The 19,742-nt window shown below is 45.4% G+C and overlaps 3 protein-coding genes across 5 annotated transcripts; 1 reads left to right on the top strand and 2 right to left on the bottom strand.

Moving 5' to 3' along the window:
* Positions 1-10: 10 nt before the first annotated feature.
* On the bottom strand, positions 11-8,724 carry KARS1 (lysyl-tRNA synthetase 1). Of its 3 annotated transcripts, none has more exons than XM_064160247.1 (14): positions 8,637-8,724; positions 7,790-7,940; positions 7,423-7,588; positions 6,954-7,047; positions 6,517-6,703; positions 6,213-6,338; positions 5,184-5,303; positions 4,777-4,939; positions 4,511-4,684; positions 3,696-3,781; positions 2,972-3,057; positions 2,530-2,656; positions 406-549; positions 11-141 (listed from the first exon to the last, which is right to left on the bottom strand). In XM_064160247.1, exons 1-14 carry the CDS (start codon positions 8,705-8,707, stop codon positions 55-57), a joined length of 1,782 nt encoding a protein of 593 aa, XP_064016317.1. In that variant the 5' UTR covers positions 8,708-8,724; the 3' UTR covers positions 11-54. The 3 variants fall into 3 exon arrangements, with proteins under 3 accessions (XP_064016317.1, XP_064016318.1, XP_064016316.1); XM_064160248.1 differs by having other exon boundaries at positions 8,546-8,694; XM_064160246.1 differs by having other exon boundaries at positions 8,404-8,640.
* Positions 8,725-8,764: 40 nt separating this feature from the next.
* On the top strand, positions 8,765-11,055 carry TERF2IP (TERF2 interacting protein). Its single transcript, XM_064160253.1, has 2 exons — positions 8,765-9,388; positions 9,954-11,055. The coding sequence occupies exons 1-2, from the start codon at positions 8,765-8,767 to the stop codon at positions 10,386-10,388; spliced, it is 1,059 nt and encodes a 352-aa protein (XP_064016323.1). The 3' UTR covers positions 10,389-11,055.
* A 2,203-nt stretch (positions 11,056-13,258) lies between these two features.
* Positions 13,259-14,473, bottom strand: CHST4 (carbohydrate sulfotransferase 4). Its single transcript, XM_064159781.1, has one exon. It carries the CDS (start codon positions 14,471-14,473, stop codon positions 13,337-13,339), a length of 1,137 nt encoding a protein of 378 aa, XP_064015851.1. The 3' UTR covers positions 13,259-13,336.
* Positions 14,474-19,742: the final 5,269 nt, after the last annotated feature.

The following is a 19,742-nucleotide window of genomic DNA, read 5'->3' as shown; positions in this document are numbered from 1 at the left end:
GAGACAGACGTCTGAAAGCAGTGGTTTTATTCGCTGGCCGGGCCGCGCCGGGATTCAGACAGAGGTGCCTTCGCCAGGCTGGTCGGGCTGCGCCTCCTTCTTGTTGTCTTCTGGTTTCATGGCAGGGAAGAGAAGCACCTCCTGCGAAACGGCACACCGTCAGCGCGGCCAGAGCCGCCCCACCGCGCCTCCCCGCTCCCTTAGCTCTTCCCGGCTTCCCCGCATTGTGGAGCCAGCTGCCCAGCACAGCCGAGTACGGTGTGGCACAAGCACAGGCCTGCTGACCTGCTCAGGCATAGCCACACCGCAGCTGCAGTCTCTACAGAAGTTTATAAGCATGCTCTGCACAATCTCAGTCCTGCTCTCTGATAAAGACAGCAGTAGGCACTGCCACTTCTCATTTACCTTGATGTTATTGGAGTCCGTGAGGAACATGGTGAAGCGATCAATTCCCATGCCCCAGCCAGCTGTAGGAGGAAGGCCATACTCCAGTGCAGTACAGAAGTTTTCATCAATGAACATGGCTTCATCATCACCTGCTGCTTTCGCCTAGATGAGAAAATTAAATGGTGAAAGGTGGATAGTACAGAATTAGACTGTGCCACATCTGCCAACCTCCACCAAAAAAGGAGGAAATGTTGGTATTTGTAGCAGCCAATGAAACCAAAGCCTGTACAGCTGCATAAGTTACAGATGAAGGAATCTCAGAATTTGCAGGTCTGTGGAGGTCATGTGTACTCATGCCAAAATAGCTCTAGGGCCAACTCCTTCCTGATCTGTAAGTTTCCTTTTCAGGCAAAGGCCCTTCTATTAAAGCACCTCCAGGACCATATGGCAGCAGACAACAGTGGAGCAAACTGCTTTCAAAGGCTTCTGAGGTTCCTGCTTGCTTGCAACCTATAATGTTTTCAGGAGCAACTAAAGTGTGTTACAATCATCAGTGATTGCTTCATGAAACAACGTTCAGGGACTGCTTTTTTTCAAGTAGAACAATATAACACTACACGGAGACAGTAATTAATTTATTTGGCCTTGTGACAGCCTCTTAAGCTTCTCTTAAGAGAAACCAGCCAACCCTCTTTACGTGTTGTTGGTTGTTTCAGCACTTACATCTTTGCTCAGTTTCAACAAACACTTTGCAGAAAACTGCTAAAAGCAAACTTTTCTGCCTGAATCTAAATTCCTGGAATACAAATTATCATCCTTCCATCTCAGTCTCCACTCTAACATTATTTTCAGGCAAATTCTCGTTCAATACATATAATCATGTGTCTGCAAAGTCTGGTCATACTCGTGAAACAACTGCAGCAAATATAAATACAACAGACCAAAGGTGAAAGAAATCTGTAACAGTATTCATTCTGGCTGACTATTCTGGAACTATCAAGTAAGTTAGTTAACGTAAGTCAGTTTTCCTGGGCTTGACAATTGTTTAATCCTCTCAGGCACTGTGAACCATTAGAAAGAATAGTAAGAACAGGAACTCTGTGCAGACCCCATCATCTGACCTCAGTCAGGCATGGGCACACATGCATTTCTGGATGTGTATACCCACTTAATGACAAAAGCAATTTCAGTCACTCCTTTCTAAAGCTTGTCTAGAAAAACCTAGTACTATAAATTTGCAGGACAAATAATTCCCAGTCTGCAGCAGAATTCTGTGAGCCAATTTAAAAATAACTCAAGAAATTAAGTTATTTCTTACTCACCATCCAAACTCTTACCAGCCGTGAGAATTTATGTAAGTATAATCTTGTACAACTACATAAAAGCTTGATTGGGGAAAAGTAAATTTCAGCCTGAGATAAACAGAAAACACTTTGCACATTTGCATTTTTTTCAGATTAGTACTTCAGGCCGAATATAAAGGGAAGATGTTTCAATACAAAGTTGCACCAACCAGCAGCAGTGGTTGGACTTGCTTATCATAGAGAACAAGGTTTCTTTAAAAGGAATTAGGTTTTCATGACTGGTTTTCACTTAACTGAGAAACATTTGCTCCAAGTAGTAATAACCTTTTAAGCAGTAGGGACTACAGCATGTGCCCTACGAGGAGAGGCTGAGGGACCTGGGGCTTTCTGGTCGGGTGAAGACTTAGAGGGACTCTCATAATGTTTATAAATATCTGAGGTCTGGGCGTCAAGAGGAAGGGGACAGGCTGTTCTCAGTTGTGCCCTGTGACAGGACAAGGGGTGATGGGTATAAACTACAGCACAGAAAGTTCCACCTCAACATAAAGAAGAACTTCATTACTGTAAGGGTCACGGAGCACTGGAACAGGCTCCCCAAAGAGGTTGTGGAGTCTCCTTCTTTGGGGACTTTCAAGACCCATCTGAATGTGTTCCTGTGTGACCTGCACTAGATTCTAATGTCCTGCTCTGGCAGGGGGGCTGGATTTGATGACTTCTACAGGTCCCTTGCAACCCCTGGCATCCTGCGAACCTATAAAGATGGATTTGGAACAGACACAGGATATGTTCTTTGCTTGTGTGCCTGTATCATAGATTCTCTATCAGCAAGACACCATACCTTGGCCTGATCCTCAAAGAGCTGTCTCTGCCGGACGGGATCGTTAAGCTCTGTGTACGCATTGCACACTTCCTTCTTCATTACAAAAAGTTCAAAGCGCTCTGTTAGCCCCGGATGAGAGCGATGCCTATGTCAAGAAGGCAAAACAACCATACCTTAAAATAAACAGCTTTACAGAAGCAAAGGGCACACACATTACTTCAGGAAGATTGCCCATGCTTAGGGGAAACAGCTGTCCAAACTTCAAACTACTCAGCATCAGCACACCTCTTCCCTGGATGATGGGTTTCACAGCTCAGAAACCAATGTCTGTTATGGCTGATATTAGATCTAAAACATTAAAATCTTTATTTTCACATATATGACTTTTTAATGACTTCCCTATCCTCCCAAAAAGAAGTAGAGGAGGGTTTAATGATTACACAGTGATTATGTCTCTTACCATTTGGCTAGAGGACTCATGACTTGTGGATGATCACAGATGAATGTAGGGTTGATGCACGTGACTTCCAAGAATTCCCCAACTAACTGGGAAAACAAAAGCAAAACCATTATGCAGAGCACAGTTTCACTTTCATAACGGGCCCTTCCCCAAACATCCTACTTCCTTCTATTCACTACTGAAGGAAATATTACAAAATTGACATCTCCCAACTAATAATAATCCTGACTGTGGTAATGCCATTATTAACAGAGGGGCCACATCCTGTAAGAAAAGTGACACTGCCAAGACTGCATATAAAAGCCAGCAATGAAGACAAATAAGAACACCAGCAGAGAAACAGCTAGCAGGCAGTATTCTGGGTTAAGAAAATACTTGAAATACATGTGATAAAACTATACAGTAAGCCTACCAATTTGGTACAGTACACACAGATCTCAGACAAATCTGGCATACCTGCTTTAAGCACAGAAGACCAGGTATTAAGCTGAAATCCTTTTATGTTTCCACATTAAGCAGGTATCTACTAGTAAACTACATTTTGGTGAAGACAACACAAAAACCCATTTTGACACAGCAAGTTTTCCCACTGTGATATAGGAATAGCTGAAGTGTATTTCACTGAGTTTTCCCTGACACAGTTAAACTTTTGGTCTGAAGAGATGCCTCTAGATACAGACATAGCCTCAAAAGACATCAGGTTTATAAAAACACCTTGACTCACTTTGTCAAGAAGCCTGGCTGTTGTCCTGGGAGGTGGACACTCAACATTTCTCTCTGCACAAAGGTCATCGAAGAATTTGCGAGTTTCTGGAATCATTGCAGACAAAAATTAGAAAAGCCACCCAGATAAGCACATTTTTTGCTTCCTGCATCCTTCAACACACAGAGTGATTTTTAAGGTCTGACTGGTGTACCTCAAGGAAAACATAAGCTTAAATGTCAAATTGCAAAAATAGTCCTTTGTTTTTAAATAATTTTACACCAAAATAGGTTACTTTGTATTTCAGAAACTTGACAACAAAGCACAACCCCACAACTGCTGGGCATTATTATTTGGAGGGGAAAATACACGAAAGGGAAAAAAAAAAAACACTACTAAGTGCATGGAACTTGCTTCCTTATGGCTCTGGATCCCAGCAGTAAAATAGCACACATACATATTTTACATAGTGACAAATAATTGTACTGCTAACCTATGAGCACAGGCATGGAGACTCAACTGCACAAAAGACAGAAGAAATAAAAAGCTGTATGTCTTCAACAGATCAAGAACTCCCCAGATCATGTCTCCTGAATACAGAGCCATCAATTACACTCAACAAAGGAAGAGGCAGAAGAATCAGATTCTGCCAAAGATTGCACAACACAAAGGCTTCTTTCTGGACTCTTAGGTAACAGATAAAACCAGAGAGGAGCAATCCCACGGGTTACTATAATCTCAGAAACAAGAAACTGACAGACCACAAACTGAGAACTCAATAGCTGTTACCATTTTTCTGTTAAAGAGTTACAGGACATTCATACTGAGCATCTGACCTTCAGTTTCAAAACACTCAGCTGATGGAAATTTCACTCCTAAGATCTTTTCCAGATCATGCACCATGTTAATTCGCCGGAAGGGAGGAGTAAAATCTATCTCATAGGCCTGTCCATCCTGGCCATCTGGATGGTAAGTGATCTTGTAACTTCCAGTAATATGTTTCACCATCCCTGCAAAAGGAATCTGAAGTTTAGGAGTATGCTGCATAATATACAACTCTTCCAGAGAAAGACTTACTCTTTTTTGGTATTGCATACATCACCTGAAAGCAACTTCTCTGTAATTTCCATCAAGTCATGGTAGTCTGCATAAGCCATGTAGAATTCACAAGTTGTGAACTCAGGGTTGTGAGTCAAATCGATGCCTTCATTCCGGAACTGACGCCCAATTTCATAGACTCTGTCCATGCCACCAACCACCAACATCTAAACAAAAGAAAATTCTAGTAAAGACACTAACTTTTCCCGCAGGAACTAAAGAGAGTTCAAACACACAATCGCAACACAACCTCACACATCTCATTCAAGATAATTTTTGTTTCCTCTAGTCCAACGAGTCTACCTTTCTTCAAGAATAATCTTCAGTTCAGCTACATTTACTGTTTTTGGAGTAAGATTGCAACAGCAAAAGTAACAGCATGGGCTTAGCCATAAAGGCCTCATATTTTACCTTGTGGTAAAGCTCAGGAGCAATTCTCATATACAAATTCATATCCAGCTCATTGTGGTATGTGATAAAAGGCTTTGCCACAGCTCCACCTGGTATTATATTCATCATAGGAGTTTCAATCTGTAAAATAGTAACAAAAATTAATTCAACAGTGTCATATTTCTAGACTCCTAACTCAATGCCCTGCTTTAATCTGCTTCCAAAGCTGAGCTCTAGATCAAACAAACCACAGCTAGCTCTAACAAAAAATCTCCGTATTTCATTTATTCTTTGACATTTCATATGAAAACAATTCTGACTTGGGAACACTGGTGTATGAAAAACTAGACATGAGGCAGCAGCAATGGGCACCTGCAGCCCGGCGGCTAACTGTATCCAGGTCTGCATTAAAATAATTGTGCTAAGCAGGTGGAAGGTGGTGATTCTCGCTCACTACTTAGCATTCATGAGGCCCCAGCCAGAGCACTACATTCAGCGTTGGAATGTGCAGTGTAAGGACACAGACCTGTTGGAGCGGTCTAGAGGAGACTACAGACAGAGTTAATACAACAGCTGCAAATAAACTGCATTAAGTTCTAATCTTTTTGCTAACTGTAAAGTTGAAGCAAGAATCGATGCAAGAGAGCACAGAGATAGTATTATTTTCTTATTTGCTATTCCACAATAGAACTAAGACAAAACCAATTTTACGTATGGGAAAACCTGCAGTTGCCTCCAGAGGCAAAGCGTCATTTTAAAGTTATTTCCATCTTAATTTATTGAAATAGTACTTCAAACTACTGCTGCCTCTTCCCTACCTTCATAAAAGTTTCACAAGGCATAGTCTCACCAACTGAGGAGTAGTCTTAACTTCAAAAAGAGAGGAAAGGAATGGCTCCCACTACATTAAACTGATAAAACACGTCATGCTGAGGTAAATGGTCTCACTTCCATAACCACTTTGCATGTCAGCCCAAATATAAACCACGTTTGAAGCTGAAAAGCTCTAAACGCTCAGTACAGAGAGAGAAATAAACACTGAAGTCTTACCTCAAGGAAGCCCAACTCATCTAGAAAGCTTCGAATATATGTAATGATCTTTGCACGGGTTACAAATTTCTGCCTCACGTAATCATTAAGAATTAAATCCAAGTATCTCTGACGATACCTAGTTTCCTGAAAAGAACAAACATCTTCAGAACACACTACACAGACAGTGCTGCCAAAGGAAAAGAAAAAACTCAAAACAAACCAGATGCTGCTTTGTTGACTGATACCATCAGCAGATATGAAAGGTCATCCTTTCAGACCTATCTGCCAAGCTGCCTCCAGGAGTGATAGGTATGACAAGTACCTTATCTTTGAGGCCAAAATGAAGATGAGGCAACATGTGCAGGCATGGAGACAACAGAGTTATTTCATATGGAATAATACTCAGTTCCCCTTTCTTTGTTTTCCCAGGATTTCCCTCTACACCAATAATGTCTCCACGACGCAGCTTGCTGTTGACACGGAAATATTCTTCCTCAGATTTGTAGAGCCTGCAGATACAAAACCAGTGTACTAAGTTTGATGAAAATTCAACATTCCAAACTGTCCCCAGACCAAATCCGTTCAGAAAAGGATTCCTCTATTAGGGAAGCCAACCACAACATCTTAAGCAAAACACTACCTAAGCCAACTTGGAGATGAAATGCCTATGGAGATGAAGGAATAGAATGCCCCAAAACAGATCTCTAGGCCCCAGAATGCAGCTCAGTTTAGAATGCTAGCAGGAATACCTCTGCTTACCTGGAATTTGCCATGACCTGCAACTTGACACCCTCACCACGGAGATCATAGAAAATCAGCTTCCCTCCAGAGGCACGCTTTGCATGGATTCGACCTGAAGATCAAAGTATAGAAGACATCAGCAAGAGTCACCAGCAGAAAGGATACGGGGGCAAAACCCACAATATTACCACTAGGACAAAGCATTATCACCTCTGAATTGATTGCTTATTGCGAAAGAGAAACAGTTAAGTCTCAAAATTACAACCATACGAACTTTGGGTTCTGGAACACATTATCACAATCCTGTCTTTCATTTTTGTGGGATGTTGCATAGGTCTACTCATTCCGAAAGCACACGTCCAGAACAGTCTGCCATGGACTCTGAGACCAAGCAATACAAGATCAGCAGAAAGACCACTCCATCATTAAAAGCAGCTAAGACTTAGCAAAGCAGCAGATCTTTCTGTATCCCAGATTAAGTCTTTACCTGCCACTCTCACTGTAATGTCTGTGAGGTGATCTCCTGGCTGCAGGTGACTGTACTTCTCTATAAAATCCGAGAGTGACAAGTCCACATTAAATTTGTGGGGATAAGGATCTTCATTAGTGCCTTTCAGCTGCTGGATTGCATGGCTTCGAATCTTGTAGTATTGCTGTCACCAGGAACAAACAAAACCCAAATATTTTGTTAGAAACTGAAAAATTTTTGTAGGTTGTGAGTTAAACCAGCTGGATTTACGTAGGAATATGTAGGTCTCTCTCCTCTTAAGCACTTAGTTCCTCTTGAAGTTACATCAAACATAAACTAACCCTTTAGTTTCAGAACACTAATATGCATGAGAGCAGATGCTTACATTGGGATCCAAGCTTTCCTCATCAGCACCAACGTTATTCTCAGAGTCAGACAGCAAGGATGGCTTATTTGAATTCTTTTCATTTTGCTCTTTCTGCTTTGCCTCTTTTTCCGCTATTTTTCTCTCAGCCTTTAAACGCCTCTTCAGCTCACTGTAAAACAAAAGGAAACCAGCTGCAACAGGTACGCTGGTACTTTTACAGAGAAACACTTGGCAGAACTCTGACAAAAGCTCACTGTATAAATAACCCTCTCCAAAAGTCAAAATAATCCTTAAGTACATTTAAGCCTTTTCTTTGTTGAATTATTTTAGTTCACCTCCTATGAAATACAAATGTTCAGAACAAGTTAAAACCAAATTAAGCACTACGTAAAGCGATCTTGAGGATGAGAGCCTATGCACCCAAGGACTTTTCCGCTGGCCATTTCAGACGTTAAGAGCCTAACACCACCACGCAGCAACCAAGTGGCATAAGGCAAGTTCTCACTACAAGTTCGGCGCTAAAAATTCCCGAGCCGCCTTCACGGCCCGGACCGGCCACCCACGCTCCTGACCCTGACAACCAGGTCTCCATGAGGAAAACGACGAGCCCGGCCAGAGCGCAAAGCACAGACCTGCTTTGGTCATGAAGTGCCCGGCGCCACCGGAGCGCGGGCGCGACCCTCCAGGCCCAGGCGCGGAGCCGCGCAGCAGCGGGGCTCAGCATGCCAGAGACGCGCACCGGGTCAGCCGGACATTCGCCTCGCCTCGCCTTACGTTATTTGCTTTGGCTTGGCTCTGCTCCGCTCTGCCTCGCCTCCCCAGCCCGGCGCTGCCCGGCTCCACCTGCCCGCCTGCCCTCCCTCACTTTTTGCTGAGGGGCGACTCGGTCTCTGCCGCTTCACACGCGCGCCCTGCCGCCGCCGCCGCCGTCGCCATCTTGTCGGCTCCCGGCGGTTCTTCCGGCACGCCCGCGCCTGCGCGCACAGCGCGGCAATGGCGGGACCCTCGGACGGGGCTGCGGTGTGCTCGCGGTCGCTGTTCCTGCGAGACGATGGGAGCCCGATGAAGTTCTACGTGCGGCCGGGGCTGGCCAAGCGGCGCCTGGCACCGCTGGTGCTGGCAGGAGGCGGGCGACTGTGCCGCGTACAGGAGCCGGGAGCCGTCCTCCTGGCGCAGCCCGGCGAAGCGACGCCCGCCGGCGCGGTCTCCAGTGAGTACGTGACGGAGTGCGTGGAGCGCAACCAGCGGCTGCCGCTGGAGTCCTTCCGGCTGCCCTCTGCGCCGCCCAGGCCGCCCCTCGCCGCCTCGTCGCGCGGGCGCCGCGCCTTCACGAAGGCGGAGGACGCAGCGCTGCTGCGGGTGGTGCGCGGGCGGGACCGGGCGCGGGTGCGCGGGCGGGCGCTCTGGCAGGAGCTGGAGCGGGCCCGCCTGACGCCGCACAGCTGGCAAGCCATGCGCGACCGCTACCTGCGGTACCTGCGGCCGCTGGTCGGAGGTGAGCTTGCGACGGCCGCGGCCGTGGGCCCGTGTGTTTCCGCAGAGCCCCCGGTCACGGAGGAGCCAGCGCAAAGCACGGGTGTTTTCGAGGCGGCGAATCAGGAGTTCGATGGCACGGAGGTGAGCCTCTGGGGCAGCATGGAGGGAAGGGCTGCTGCTGCAGCTTCTGCAGGCCGCAGTCGCACCGAGACCGAGCTGGGCTGGGTAGTCGCGGTGGCAGCGTGGCACAGTAGTAACTCACTATGACTGCGCTACGATTTGCCTTCTGCTAAGTGGGTGCTTCATGTGAGGTGTGAACTACGTGGGTTATGATGAACGGTGCCTCACTGCAACGTGTTCTTTTGGATCTTCTGTCCAAGTTAACGTTATTAAATCAATGTCAGGGTTGTCACACCAAAAGCTACTGGCAAACAGAAGCCATCCTTTCACATCCAGCATAAAATATACTTGTAGTTGCATTGATTTTTAGCTTTAATATTTGGTTTGCTCAAATTCTTCCATGTATTTCATGCTTTTATGTATTAAGGTGTACAGCTTCACTTTAGTCATAGAAACTGCTAGGCATAGTAAAATTCAGAGGTTCATATATATGCTTGGCAGTCACAGTGGAAAGTGGTTGGGTAGTGGCAATAAAAAAGCTTGCCAGAAAATGCCACATCTAATTGATGCCTCCTCTTCATTTTAGTCAGCAAGTGACACTTCAAACATTTCACAAGAGCTTTCTACAGAAGTTGGAGAAGGAAAGTCCCCAGAAGAAACAGCGTCTGGCTTGGAAACTGGATTGGATGAGTGTGCTCACCCTGACACTCAGTTGCAGAGACCAACAAGCACTTTTTCTTCTTCCAGTGTGGTAGAAGAAGCAGTAAAAACTATGCAGGACTTCATGAAGAACTTCAGTGTGGACCTGTTCACTGTTACACAGGCATTTCTGAAAAACACTGGTGAAGTGGAAGCTACTTCATACTTCCTGCAGACAGGGCAGCGCTTGGATGGGTACCCTGTGTGGAGCAGAGAGGATGATTTGGAGCTGCAAAAAGATGATGAACATGTCAGAAATAAATTGATAGCAAAATTTGGAGCTGAAAATGTAGCAAAGCGGGTAGCATTTAGGAAGAGTTAGCAAAGCAGAGGAAAATCTAGATCTAGAGATGTGGAGGAACTTGTTCATTTCAGAAATGCAAATGTGATGGAAAATGTCATGCAACGTTGTGAAGTTTCAGAAATACTTTATAAAAGTCCTATTTTATATTTGATTTTTAATGCTGAATACAGTAAACATTTTAAAATAGGAAAATGGTTGAGGGAAAGGTTCTATACATTTCAAGCTTTCACTAAAAAATTGCTTTAAAGCATATATCTATGATATAAACTAGCTGACGCTCCTATCTGTATGTTGCTGCATGCAGAGGATTCTGAATGAGGCTAGTACCAAAACTGACAGAAGGGCATTAAGTCCTCTAACTTGTCATGCATTATTAGGGCACAGTAGCAGCTTTCTGTTTGTCATGTTTCTTCAGACTGTTGAGGAGGGCCATTTTATAACTTGCTCTGCCAGTTGTTACTACCTTTTATTGTTGTTAAAGAGCCAATAACAATGAAAATGTAACTGTTTAAAAAGAAAGATCAAGAACATTCATGCCAGAAGATAAGGCACATGGGCTCCTACATGAATGTTGAGATGTCTCAGGGTTTACATGTACTGGGAATCACCAAAAAATGGTCACTGATATGCTTAATCTTGCTTCACAGGGGTCTGTCAAATAAAAACACAGGTCTGTAGACAGGCACTTGCAGCATATGTTCTCCAGTGCTAATATTGCAGAATCACAGAATTAAGCAGGTTGGAAAAGATCAAGTCCAACCTATCACCCAACATCATCTCATGAACTAAACCATGGCACCAAGTGCCACATCCAGTCTCTTTTTAAGCACTTCCAGGGTCGGTGACTCTACCACCTCCCTGGACAGCCCATTCCAATGGCCAATCACTCTGCAAAGAACTTCCTAACATCCAGCCTAAACCTCCCCTGGCACAGCTTGAGACTGTCCACTTGTTCTGTCACTTATTACTTGGGAGAAGAGACCCACCCTCACCTGGATACAACCTCCCTTTAGCTAGTTTTAGAGAGCAATAAAGTCTCCTCTGAGCCTTCTCGAGGCTAAACAACCACAGCTCCCTCAGCCACATCTCAGGGCTACGCTCCAGCCCCTTCACCAGCCTTGTTGCCCTTCTGTGGGTATGTTCAAGCAATTAAGGGGCCCAGAACTGGACACAGTACTCAAGGTGTGGCCAACCAGTGCTGAGTACAGGGGAAGAATGAGTTCCCTAGTACTGCTGGGCACACCATTCCTGATGCATGCCAGGATGCCATTGGCCCTTTTGGCTACCTAGGCACACTGCTGGCTTGTGTTCAACCAGCAGTTTACTAGTACGCCCAGGTCTGTTTCTGCCTGGCTATTCTTCAGCCACTCTGTTTACAGCCTGTAGTGCTGCATGGGGTTTTTGTGGCCAAAGTGTAGAACCTGGCACTTAGCCTTTTTAAATCTCATGCCATTGGACTCTGCCCATCTACCCAGCCTGGCAAGGTCTTTCAGCAGAGTCCTCCTACCCTTCTAACAGATCCCAACTTGGTGTCATCTGCAAACTTGGTGAACTTAATTCCCTTGTCTAGATCATTGATAAAGATACAAAACAGGATTTGGCCCAGCAGAGTTTAATAACATTACCATCTTGCTTCATGATTTTAAAAATGATGAATAGGTGTGCTCCAGCTTGCATCTCTACAGATGGATGGGTCACAGCTTATTTAATGCAGCAAGGTAACACTTGTAGCACACAATACAGTGTAGCTGGGAAAATTGGACAAGCTTTCCATGCACAATAGTTCAAGTATGAGATACTTCTAAGACAAAGAAGAGTGCTTGGAGTTTAAGTATTTCTCACCTGTCATATTTGAGAGAGAACACTCTTGCAGATGAACAGCCACACTCTGAAAAACTCAGTGGTTTCAGCCTGGCAGCGAGATGGGTCACAGTTGGCTGGTACCCTGATTCGTCTGCTTTATGCTGCTCTTTCTTTCCTGTCCTGCTAAGGGAATTGTACACTGTATTATTATCTGATTTGCTCTGTAAAACTTAACTCTTTTTTTATCTCAACTCAGAGTTTTTGTGTGTTATTTTCCCCTCACTTCTGTGGTGGAGGTGTATTAGCCTTTTGCAGTCAGCTGTATTTCTAGGTGCCCAGGTTCATGTACAGGGGAATGATACCTGCCTGTTCCCGCTGGCTGCCGTGTTTCTGCTACAAGCCAGGGTGGCATTGCCTGTCTTGGCCACTTGGGCACGCTGCTGACTCATATTTAGTTGACTGTCAACCCCAGGTCCCTCTCCAAGTCACAGCTCTCCAACCACACATTCCCAAGTCTGTTTTATTTCATTTTTCCCATTACAATAGTGAGTGAACACATTTGCCCAACATTGCCACCAAGACTAGATGCCCAGCCACAGGAATGGAGCAAAAGGAAAACCGGGCTTGAAAACAGCTATCCTGAAAAAGGATCATTCCAGAAACCAATGCGTAGTGATCCTTGTGTCTCTTCTGGAATTATGTATCCCAAGTGGCAATACAACCAATAATGTTTTCTTTATTCAGCTTCCTCTTCCTTTGCCATGCAATTGCTCCTCGTGTTTCACTAACATTCAGTTTCAGTCTGTGAGGAGCTGGAGCTCCACTAGCTGGTGCCACACCTTTGCCATTCTGTTTGCTTCCACCCGCACATACTTCCTCTTTCACATAAGGCATGGGTTTCATTTGGAAAACACTCGAATCACTGCAGTCTGCATTGTGGCTGAGCCTCCAGGGGCCTTGGAGGGTGACCTGGTGCTGCTAAGAGAGCTCTCCTGAGTGCAGCTGAAGTTCCTGTGCTCCTTTTCCTCACATTGTACATCCATGCACACACTCTTACACACAGACATGCACCTCTATCCTCTTTTGTTGTAGGAAACAGTTCACCACTCTGCAACCTTCAGAGAGCAGATGCAGAGAGCAGTGTTTTCTGCTGTCAGAGTTTGTTACTTAGGGGAGCTCTGGGCAAACAAAAGATCCAGTGACATGTTCTTTTGCTCTTCCTCTGACTGAACAAGCCGGTAACCCAGTAAGCTCATCGCATCCTTGCACACGTTTTGTACTTTTTCTATTTTCTCGAAGGGAAGGGTCTTCCTCCAGGCCTGGGATACGCCCAGTGCATCTCTGGACCCAATTCCAAAGGCCTGTGTGCCTTGCCCCTTCCCATGGGTGATGTTGTGCACCCACTTCTGAAGTTCTGGTGTGAAATGGAGTTCTGCAAACGCATACATCTGAGCAGCCCTCGCTAGCGGGTCTCTGACGATGTCTTCATAGCGAATCAACAAGTAGCGGTCTTTCAGGAAGCTGGGCATGGCCTGCCTGCCTGTCTTGTAAATCTCAGCCTGGCTCTTGCAGATTACTTCCATGGCCTTGTAAAGCTCTGCTTCTCCCTTTAACCCCCAGGCCCCCACAACAATGTTAACGTCATGTGCCAAGTCTGCCTTTGTATTCTCTCGGGACCTGAACACAGCCCGAGGATCACGGACCAAGTGAATGATTTTGAGGTTCAAGGACGGATCAATGAGAAGAGGGTAGAGAACTTTCAGGTTGAAGAATCGAACCTCCTTGATGACAACATGGCTGTAGGTTTTACAAGCTTCCTCCACCTTGCTGAACGGGTACTTGCCACAGAGTATTTTGCAGTTGCCCGCAGGGATTATGTCACTGCGACTGAATAAACCACAGGCAGGGGGGGAGCACAAGGCTCGGCTTGTCTCCCACTGAAATAAATCAGACTTTTTCTTCTGGCTAGACATGTAAGCATCAAACACAGACATGTCACACAGAAAGACCGACCTGACTAGGTCCCTCACTGCCATGTGCAAGACGCTGGCGCTGTTCTGGTACATCTTAACCCAGACGTGCCATGCAGGCTCCATCAGGTAGAAGACGCTGGGGTGCTGGCTGAAGATTTGTCCAGTGAAGGATGATCCTGACCGCCAGGAGGAAAGAATGAGAATGTGGACTGGAGAAGGTTTTTCTTCCGTGGGGGCATTGTTGCTGCAGTGTGGGAAGTGGAAGTGGATCAGAAAGAAGGAGAGAACCATCAGAATCAAGATCACTTGCACACTTCTAGACTTCATGGCTGCATGCGACCTGCAGAGGCAGAGGAAGTACAGCATCACATTAGGAAGGCAGGAGGTGGTGCATCAGGCTCCTGCCAGTCCCCCTGCAGGCTCAGGGTTTTCAATAGCTCCCACACTACCAGTTACAACTGTAGCACAAGGCCTCTTTGTAATGGACATAAATATTACAGGGACAAAAGTTTACTGTAACAAGACTACTGTTGATCAGTAAGCCATTATAATGCCATCTTAGAAGATCACTGGAAAGCTTGTCTGTACTTTAATCAAAGTTTAACAGCCATTTCTGTCTATCGAAATAAGTTGGCACACACAAATGTGTATTTAGTCTACATTGTCCCTGCGGTCATAACTACCTCAATCTTGATGCAGGAAAGACGCAGCACTGAATTCAGGCAGTCTCGCCCACACAGAGGAGCTGCCTCTCTCTACTAAAGCAGCAGTGCTCCTGCTGGCCACCATGCAGATGCTGCTTCCCCACTATGTGCTTACCATGCTTATCATGGTAATGTATTCATGTTCTCAGTCAAAATTTCCCTTTCTAAATTTCCATATGCCCTACCTCAATTTCCCTCTGCAACAAAGCGTTCAGACTAATGTGCGCAGGCATGCCCTCTCCCATGATTTCAGTTCCTGTACCACTGAGGTTGTCTTCCAGTTACAGTCTCTGCTGTTAACCAGCTAGGAGCAGTACTCATCTTTCCCTCCGGCATATAAGTATAAACCTGTTTGTCTCATCTACCTGCTCTGCATTCACTTTGACGTTAGGGTTTATAAGGCAGAAATGGTAAGTTCTCAGAAACAGGATGATACTCAGCCCAGCCAAGCCAACAGGAATTTTATTTTAGCATTGTCTTACAAGCATGCATGTGGTGGTGCATTTAGCAAGGGTCCACATGCCTCTGGTCTCTTGGACAAGACGCTCACCGGGGGTTTTTTGTTAAACAAATGGACTGTAGTGTTAGATCTGACAAGAAGCTGATTGAGATTGCCATTTAGATCAAGCCTAGGAAGTGCTGCAAACAAAGACTGTTGCAAAAACAAGTCATGTGTCAGCTTCCTCCTCTAAAATGAATACAGCAGTGTTTACCAAAAGCTCTGGCTTCCGAATGAACTTTGATGATATCACTTCCATCCAGCACCATCAATATTGTCCTGACAGAGTTCCTGAACTATAACCAGAAGTGCTGGAGTCAAAACTCTGTTGAGAAGACATGAACATTGGTATTAAGATATCCCGGAAGATTTAAAGCCACATAAACCATTCTTTCTCTGGAAACCTGTGTGTGAACAGCCTGAGAGAATGAATTCAGGTTCTTTTGGGAAGCAAGGATGTGCTTTTATCTTTAATCAAATCAAGGTGGGACAGACGAATGTTTCAGACATTTTACAGAGTAGGTAGACCACCCCTGTTACTATTCTTGATAGAAATGGTCTCACGTGAGGCCACAGCCTCAACAGCTTCTTTACTCTTCCACAAGAAGTAGTTAAGAATGTTGCTCCAACCAATCCATCCCATGAAGAGGGGAGAAGGACTGAAATGAGTTGTATGTGGAATTGAGGAGCAGCAGAGAGTGGTAGAGTTTCAATCTCACATTTCCTAATATCTGAAGTACCAACTGCATGACCTTGTTTTTCACTGTACCTCTCAGTCATGACAGCTGGGATGTTTCTGAACTAGGGTCTTAAGCTTAAACACATTTTCCCTACAGCAAATATCCAGAGTCACAAGTGATTCAGTTCATTCCATACTGCAAAAGTGAAATATGAAGCCATCACAGAGCTGCAGAGTAAAGATTAGCCCAGAATTATTGAGACAATATCTGCTGCAGACCGAAAAAAATCTCAAGGCACACTGTTACTGTCTATTGGCAGAGAAATGAGCCAGGCTTTGGCTGAGGGCAGAAAGAAAAGGAAGACTCACAGGGTACTAGTGGTGAAGAACAGAAAATACTGAAAATTGTGACAATCCAGTGTCACCATGTTGGAGTCTTTCACAGCACTCATATGAGAATGCAAAAAACTGGGATTTGCTTGTCTGAGCAGCTGGGGTGTGCATAAAAATTAAGAGACTTCTAAGCTTTTCCAGAAACACTTATGGGGCTTGGAAAAGCTTGTTCCCATCAAAGAGTGAGCACTGCAGAAAGCAGCAAGCAGCTCCAAGGAGACACATCCACTGAACACACTTTGAACATGGGCAGTGTGTTTGCAGAGTACAGGTTTGCTGCACCTGTGCATGTCTGGAGGGGGAATGTGTGTGACAACACAGCACAAAATACCTTGTGCTGTGCAGGTGAGCTGAGTGCTCTGCAGGCCTGGGGGAGTTCACCAGACCTGCAGAGATTCCTCACTGCTGTAGTGACAGTAGTGTAGTAAAGAGGATCTGGTGCTAGGGAACCTGCAGGCATAGCTCTGGTGGTAGCTCATAATTTTATCAACTCCTTCTTCAATTTGGCTCCATCCATTTCTGCAAAATTAGAAGTAAAACCTGCTCTGTCACTCAGAAGAACATATGGCATGACTATCACTAGTGGGAAATACTGAGAACTGGCACGGAGAAGACAGTTTGAAGAGGCAGGATCTACCCTCTAAGCTAGAGCAACAGCTTCCATCTGCAGAAGGAAACATAGCAATTTACTGGCATCTCTAAGTTTACAGTGTTGTACAAAAAATATCCCCCAGTTCAGGATGGTATGTTCAGCATAGCAGTTCTAGATGCCAGAGCATCCATACCAGATACCAAGAAATGATTGAAAATCTCACCTTAACAAGTCCTCTTGAAGCACCACCAGACCTGTTTCAAGCAAAGCTGCCCTCACACAAGTATGTCCCTGTGGTACAGGCTCCTCCAGGCAGGCACACAAGCCGCTGTGCATTCACGAACTGGCATTCTGCCTTCATGCTTGGCTCTCATACATACGTGGACTCAGATCTCACCTACACCTGTGCCTCTCCCCTCCTGTCCTTTCATTTGTGTATGCCCCAGCTCTAAGACTGACTACTCCACAGTGCCCGCCTACTTTGACCAGCCTTAAACTAGAAAACTCCACCCTGCACTAAGCAGCAAAGCACAGCAATGGCAGTTTCTTGCAGGGGCACGAATGCCCAAACACTGCTAGCAAATGAGAAAGGCCAGGAAATTCATGAAAGACGTTGAGAGGTGCTTTTATAAGCCCTGTTGCGAGCCCTGAAAGAGCCTGCTTCCTGTAAAAGGAGGAGCAGGGATGTCTATGGAGTGTCAGAGCAAAGAGCAAACAGGAATCCTTGTTGCAAGGAGGACCAGCTTGCCCACCAGGAGTGCAGAGATAGAGCATATTTGCCTGCCATTACAGGCAAGGTGTTGTCAGCACATGCAGATTCACATAAAGTCTTTTTGGCTCTTGTTTGCACCTTGCTTGAGGTAAACATCTGGGACCTGGGAAAGAAAATTGTGTGAAAGAAGAAGCTGTTAAAGAAGCAGCTGGACTTGGCCTCTTAATGATTCACAAGGATGCTGCAGCTGCAGTAGGTCTGTGCCAGGTAAGGTGGTGAAGCAGGACAGCACTGGGCTCAAGACAAGCATGGTATTCTGCAACCATGCAGAGGCAATTGCTTTGGGTCAGTCATATCCAAGTCTCTTCATTCCTGCCACGCTATCTGGAGAGGTATAGACCTTCTCTTGATGGGGTTCTCTGATCTAAAGGCAACTGGCATATAGGACACAGCAGAAGCAAAAAATCTGGGCAAGGCTGGTTCTTCCAACAGGAGGAACAACCTGAACAGGGCAGGTCATGTTCCCTTTCACTTGCTATGCTGTGAACACAGACAGTCAAGCCCTGGTAACCCTGTGCTGGCAAACAAGGTGAGAAGCTGGCAGTGGTCCAGGTAAGCCTCTGAAGAGAGCCATACAATGTTCAGTGCAACCCTGTTTTCAGATACATGTTCCTAGGCCCTGCCACTGACACCACCTGTAGGAAGGATTTACCTCTGTATTGTTAACTGTTACAAAGCTGGTTTGTAGAGCTCACACCACTTGAATGGCTCTTCCTGAAGCCTTCTTTCTCCCTAACAAACAGTTGCATTAATTCTATTCCACCTGTATGTAGTTTGTCCAAAACATGCTGGTCCTTTGACACCGAAATTCAGGCTTCATGACAGCACTGACCACTGCTGTACAGTGCTCTAGTCACAGGGTCAAGCAGACTTTTTTCTCACTTGCACAGATCCCAATTTCTAGCTACTTGGCTGAGCTTTCCAGAAGGCATCTTCTGTGGCATGAGCAGTTTGATGGAGGAGGATATACTCTTCTTTGGAGGCGAAGCTTAGGAGGGCATACTGTTCTGGCACACTACATTTCCTGAGACTGCACATTGTGGAAAGTGAAAGAGGAATCCTCAGGCTCCTGAACAACAGATATCATTCTTATATGTCTGACTTACCAGTTTGATAAAGCAAAACAAAAGGGCATGGCAGTTAGCCTTTGCCTAATGGCAATAAACCCCATGTCACATGGCCTTAGATCTCTCACATCATATGATAGCTAGTCACATTTTTTTCTTTCTACCCTTGTGATTAAAGGTGGGTACTAGGAGAATAGTGATCCCTGTGAACTACTCATGCAGGCAGACTTTACATTTCTTATAACCTGAAGAAGCCAACAATTTGTGCTCTGCACACGTGCACAGAGCACATCTGACCTTCTGCAGCAGCAATGGGAGCAGCTTGAGAGGTAGTGCCAGAGATATGGGCTAGAGGTAACTCCTCAGTGCTGATGCTGGAGAAGGCTCCCTCCCAAAGAGATAGTGTGATGAGACAAACCTAGAGCAGTGGAACCAGCTCAGCTGAAAGGTTTGAGCAACTCTATGCCTTGTCTTCTGCCATCAGATTCTCCTCTCTGAAGGTAGATGTGCAGAATGAACAACTGAGTTCTTGCTTCTTTCTTTAAGCTACACAGCCTTTTGTTATTCCCTCTTATATGCTGTGTAGAACACAATTGGCTAACAGGAGGGTGCAAACAGGCTGAAGCCAGAGGTACAGAGGGAAAGGATGAGAAAACCAGTATAGAAAATATTTCATCACAGAAGTAAGAATCAAACCCTGTAACAGGAGACCAAACAACCCATGGTATCTCCAATCTTGTAGGTACTACAACTCAGTAGGACAAGGCTTTAACTGACCCTGTTGTAAAAAAGGAGGCTGGACCCTAAAGCTCCAGTGTTCCTTTCAACCAAAATTGCTCCACAAATTTGTGATTTCAGATGGCAGTAGCAAGACTTGAGCAAAATGGTTC

Source organism: Pogoniulus pusillus, chromosome 20 (genome assembly GCF_015220805.1).
Source record: "Pogoniulus pusillus isolate bPogPus1 chromosome 20, bPogPus1.pri, whole genome shotgun sequence".
NCBI classification, from domain to species: domain Eukaryota; kingdom Metazoa; phylum Chordata; class Aves; order Piciformes; family Lybiidae; genus Pogoniulus; species Pogoniulus pusillus.
The sequence above is the reverse complement of the archived record's forward strand: the minus strand, read 5'-3'. Positions and strand labels throughout refer to the sequence as shown.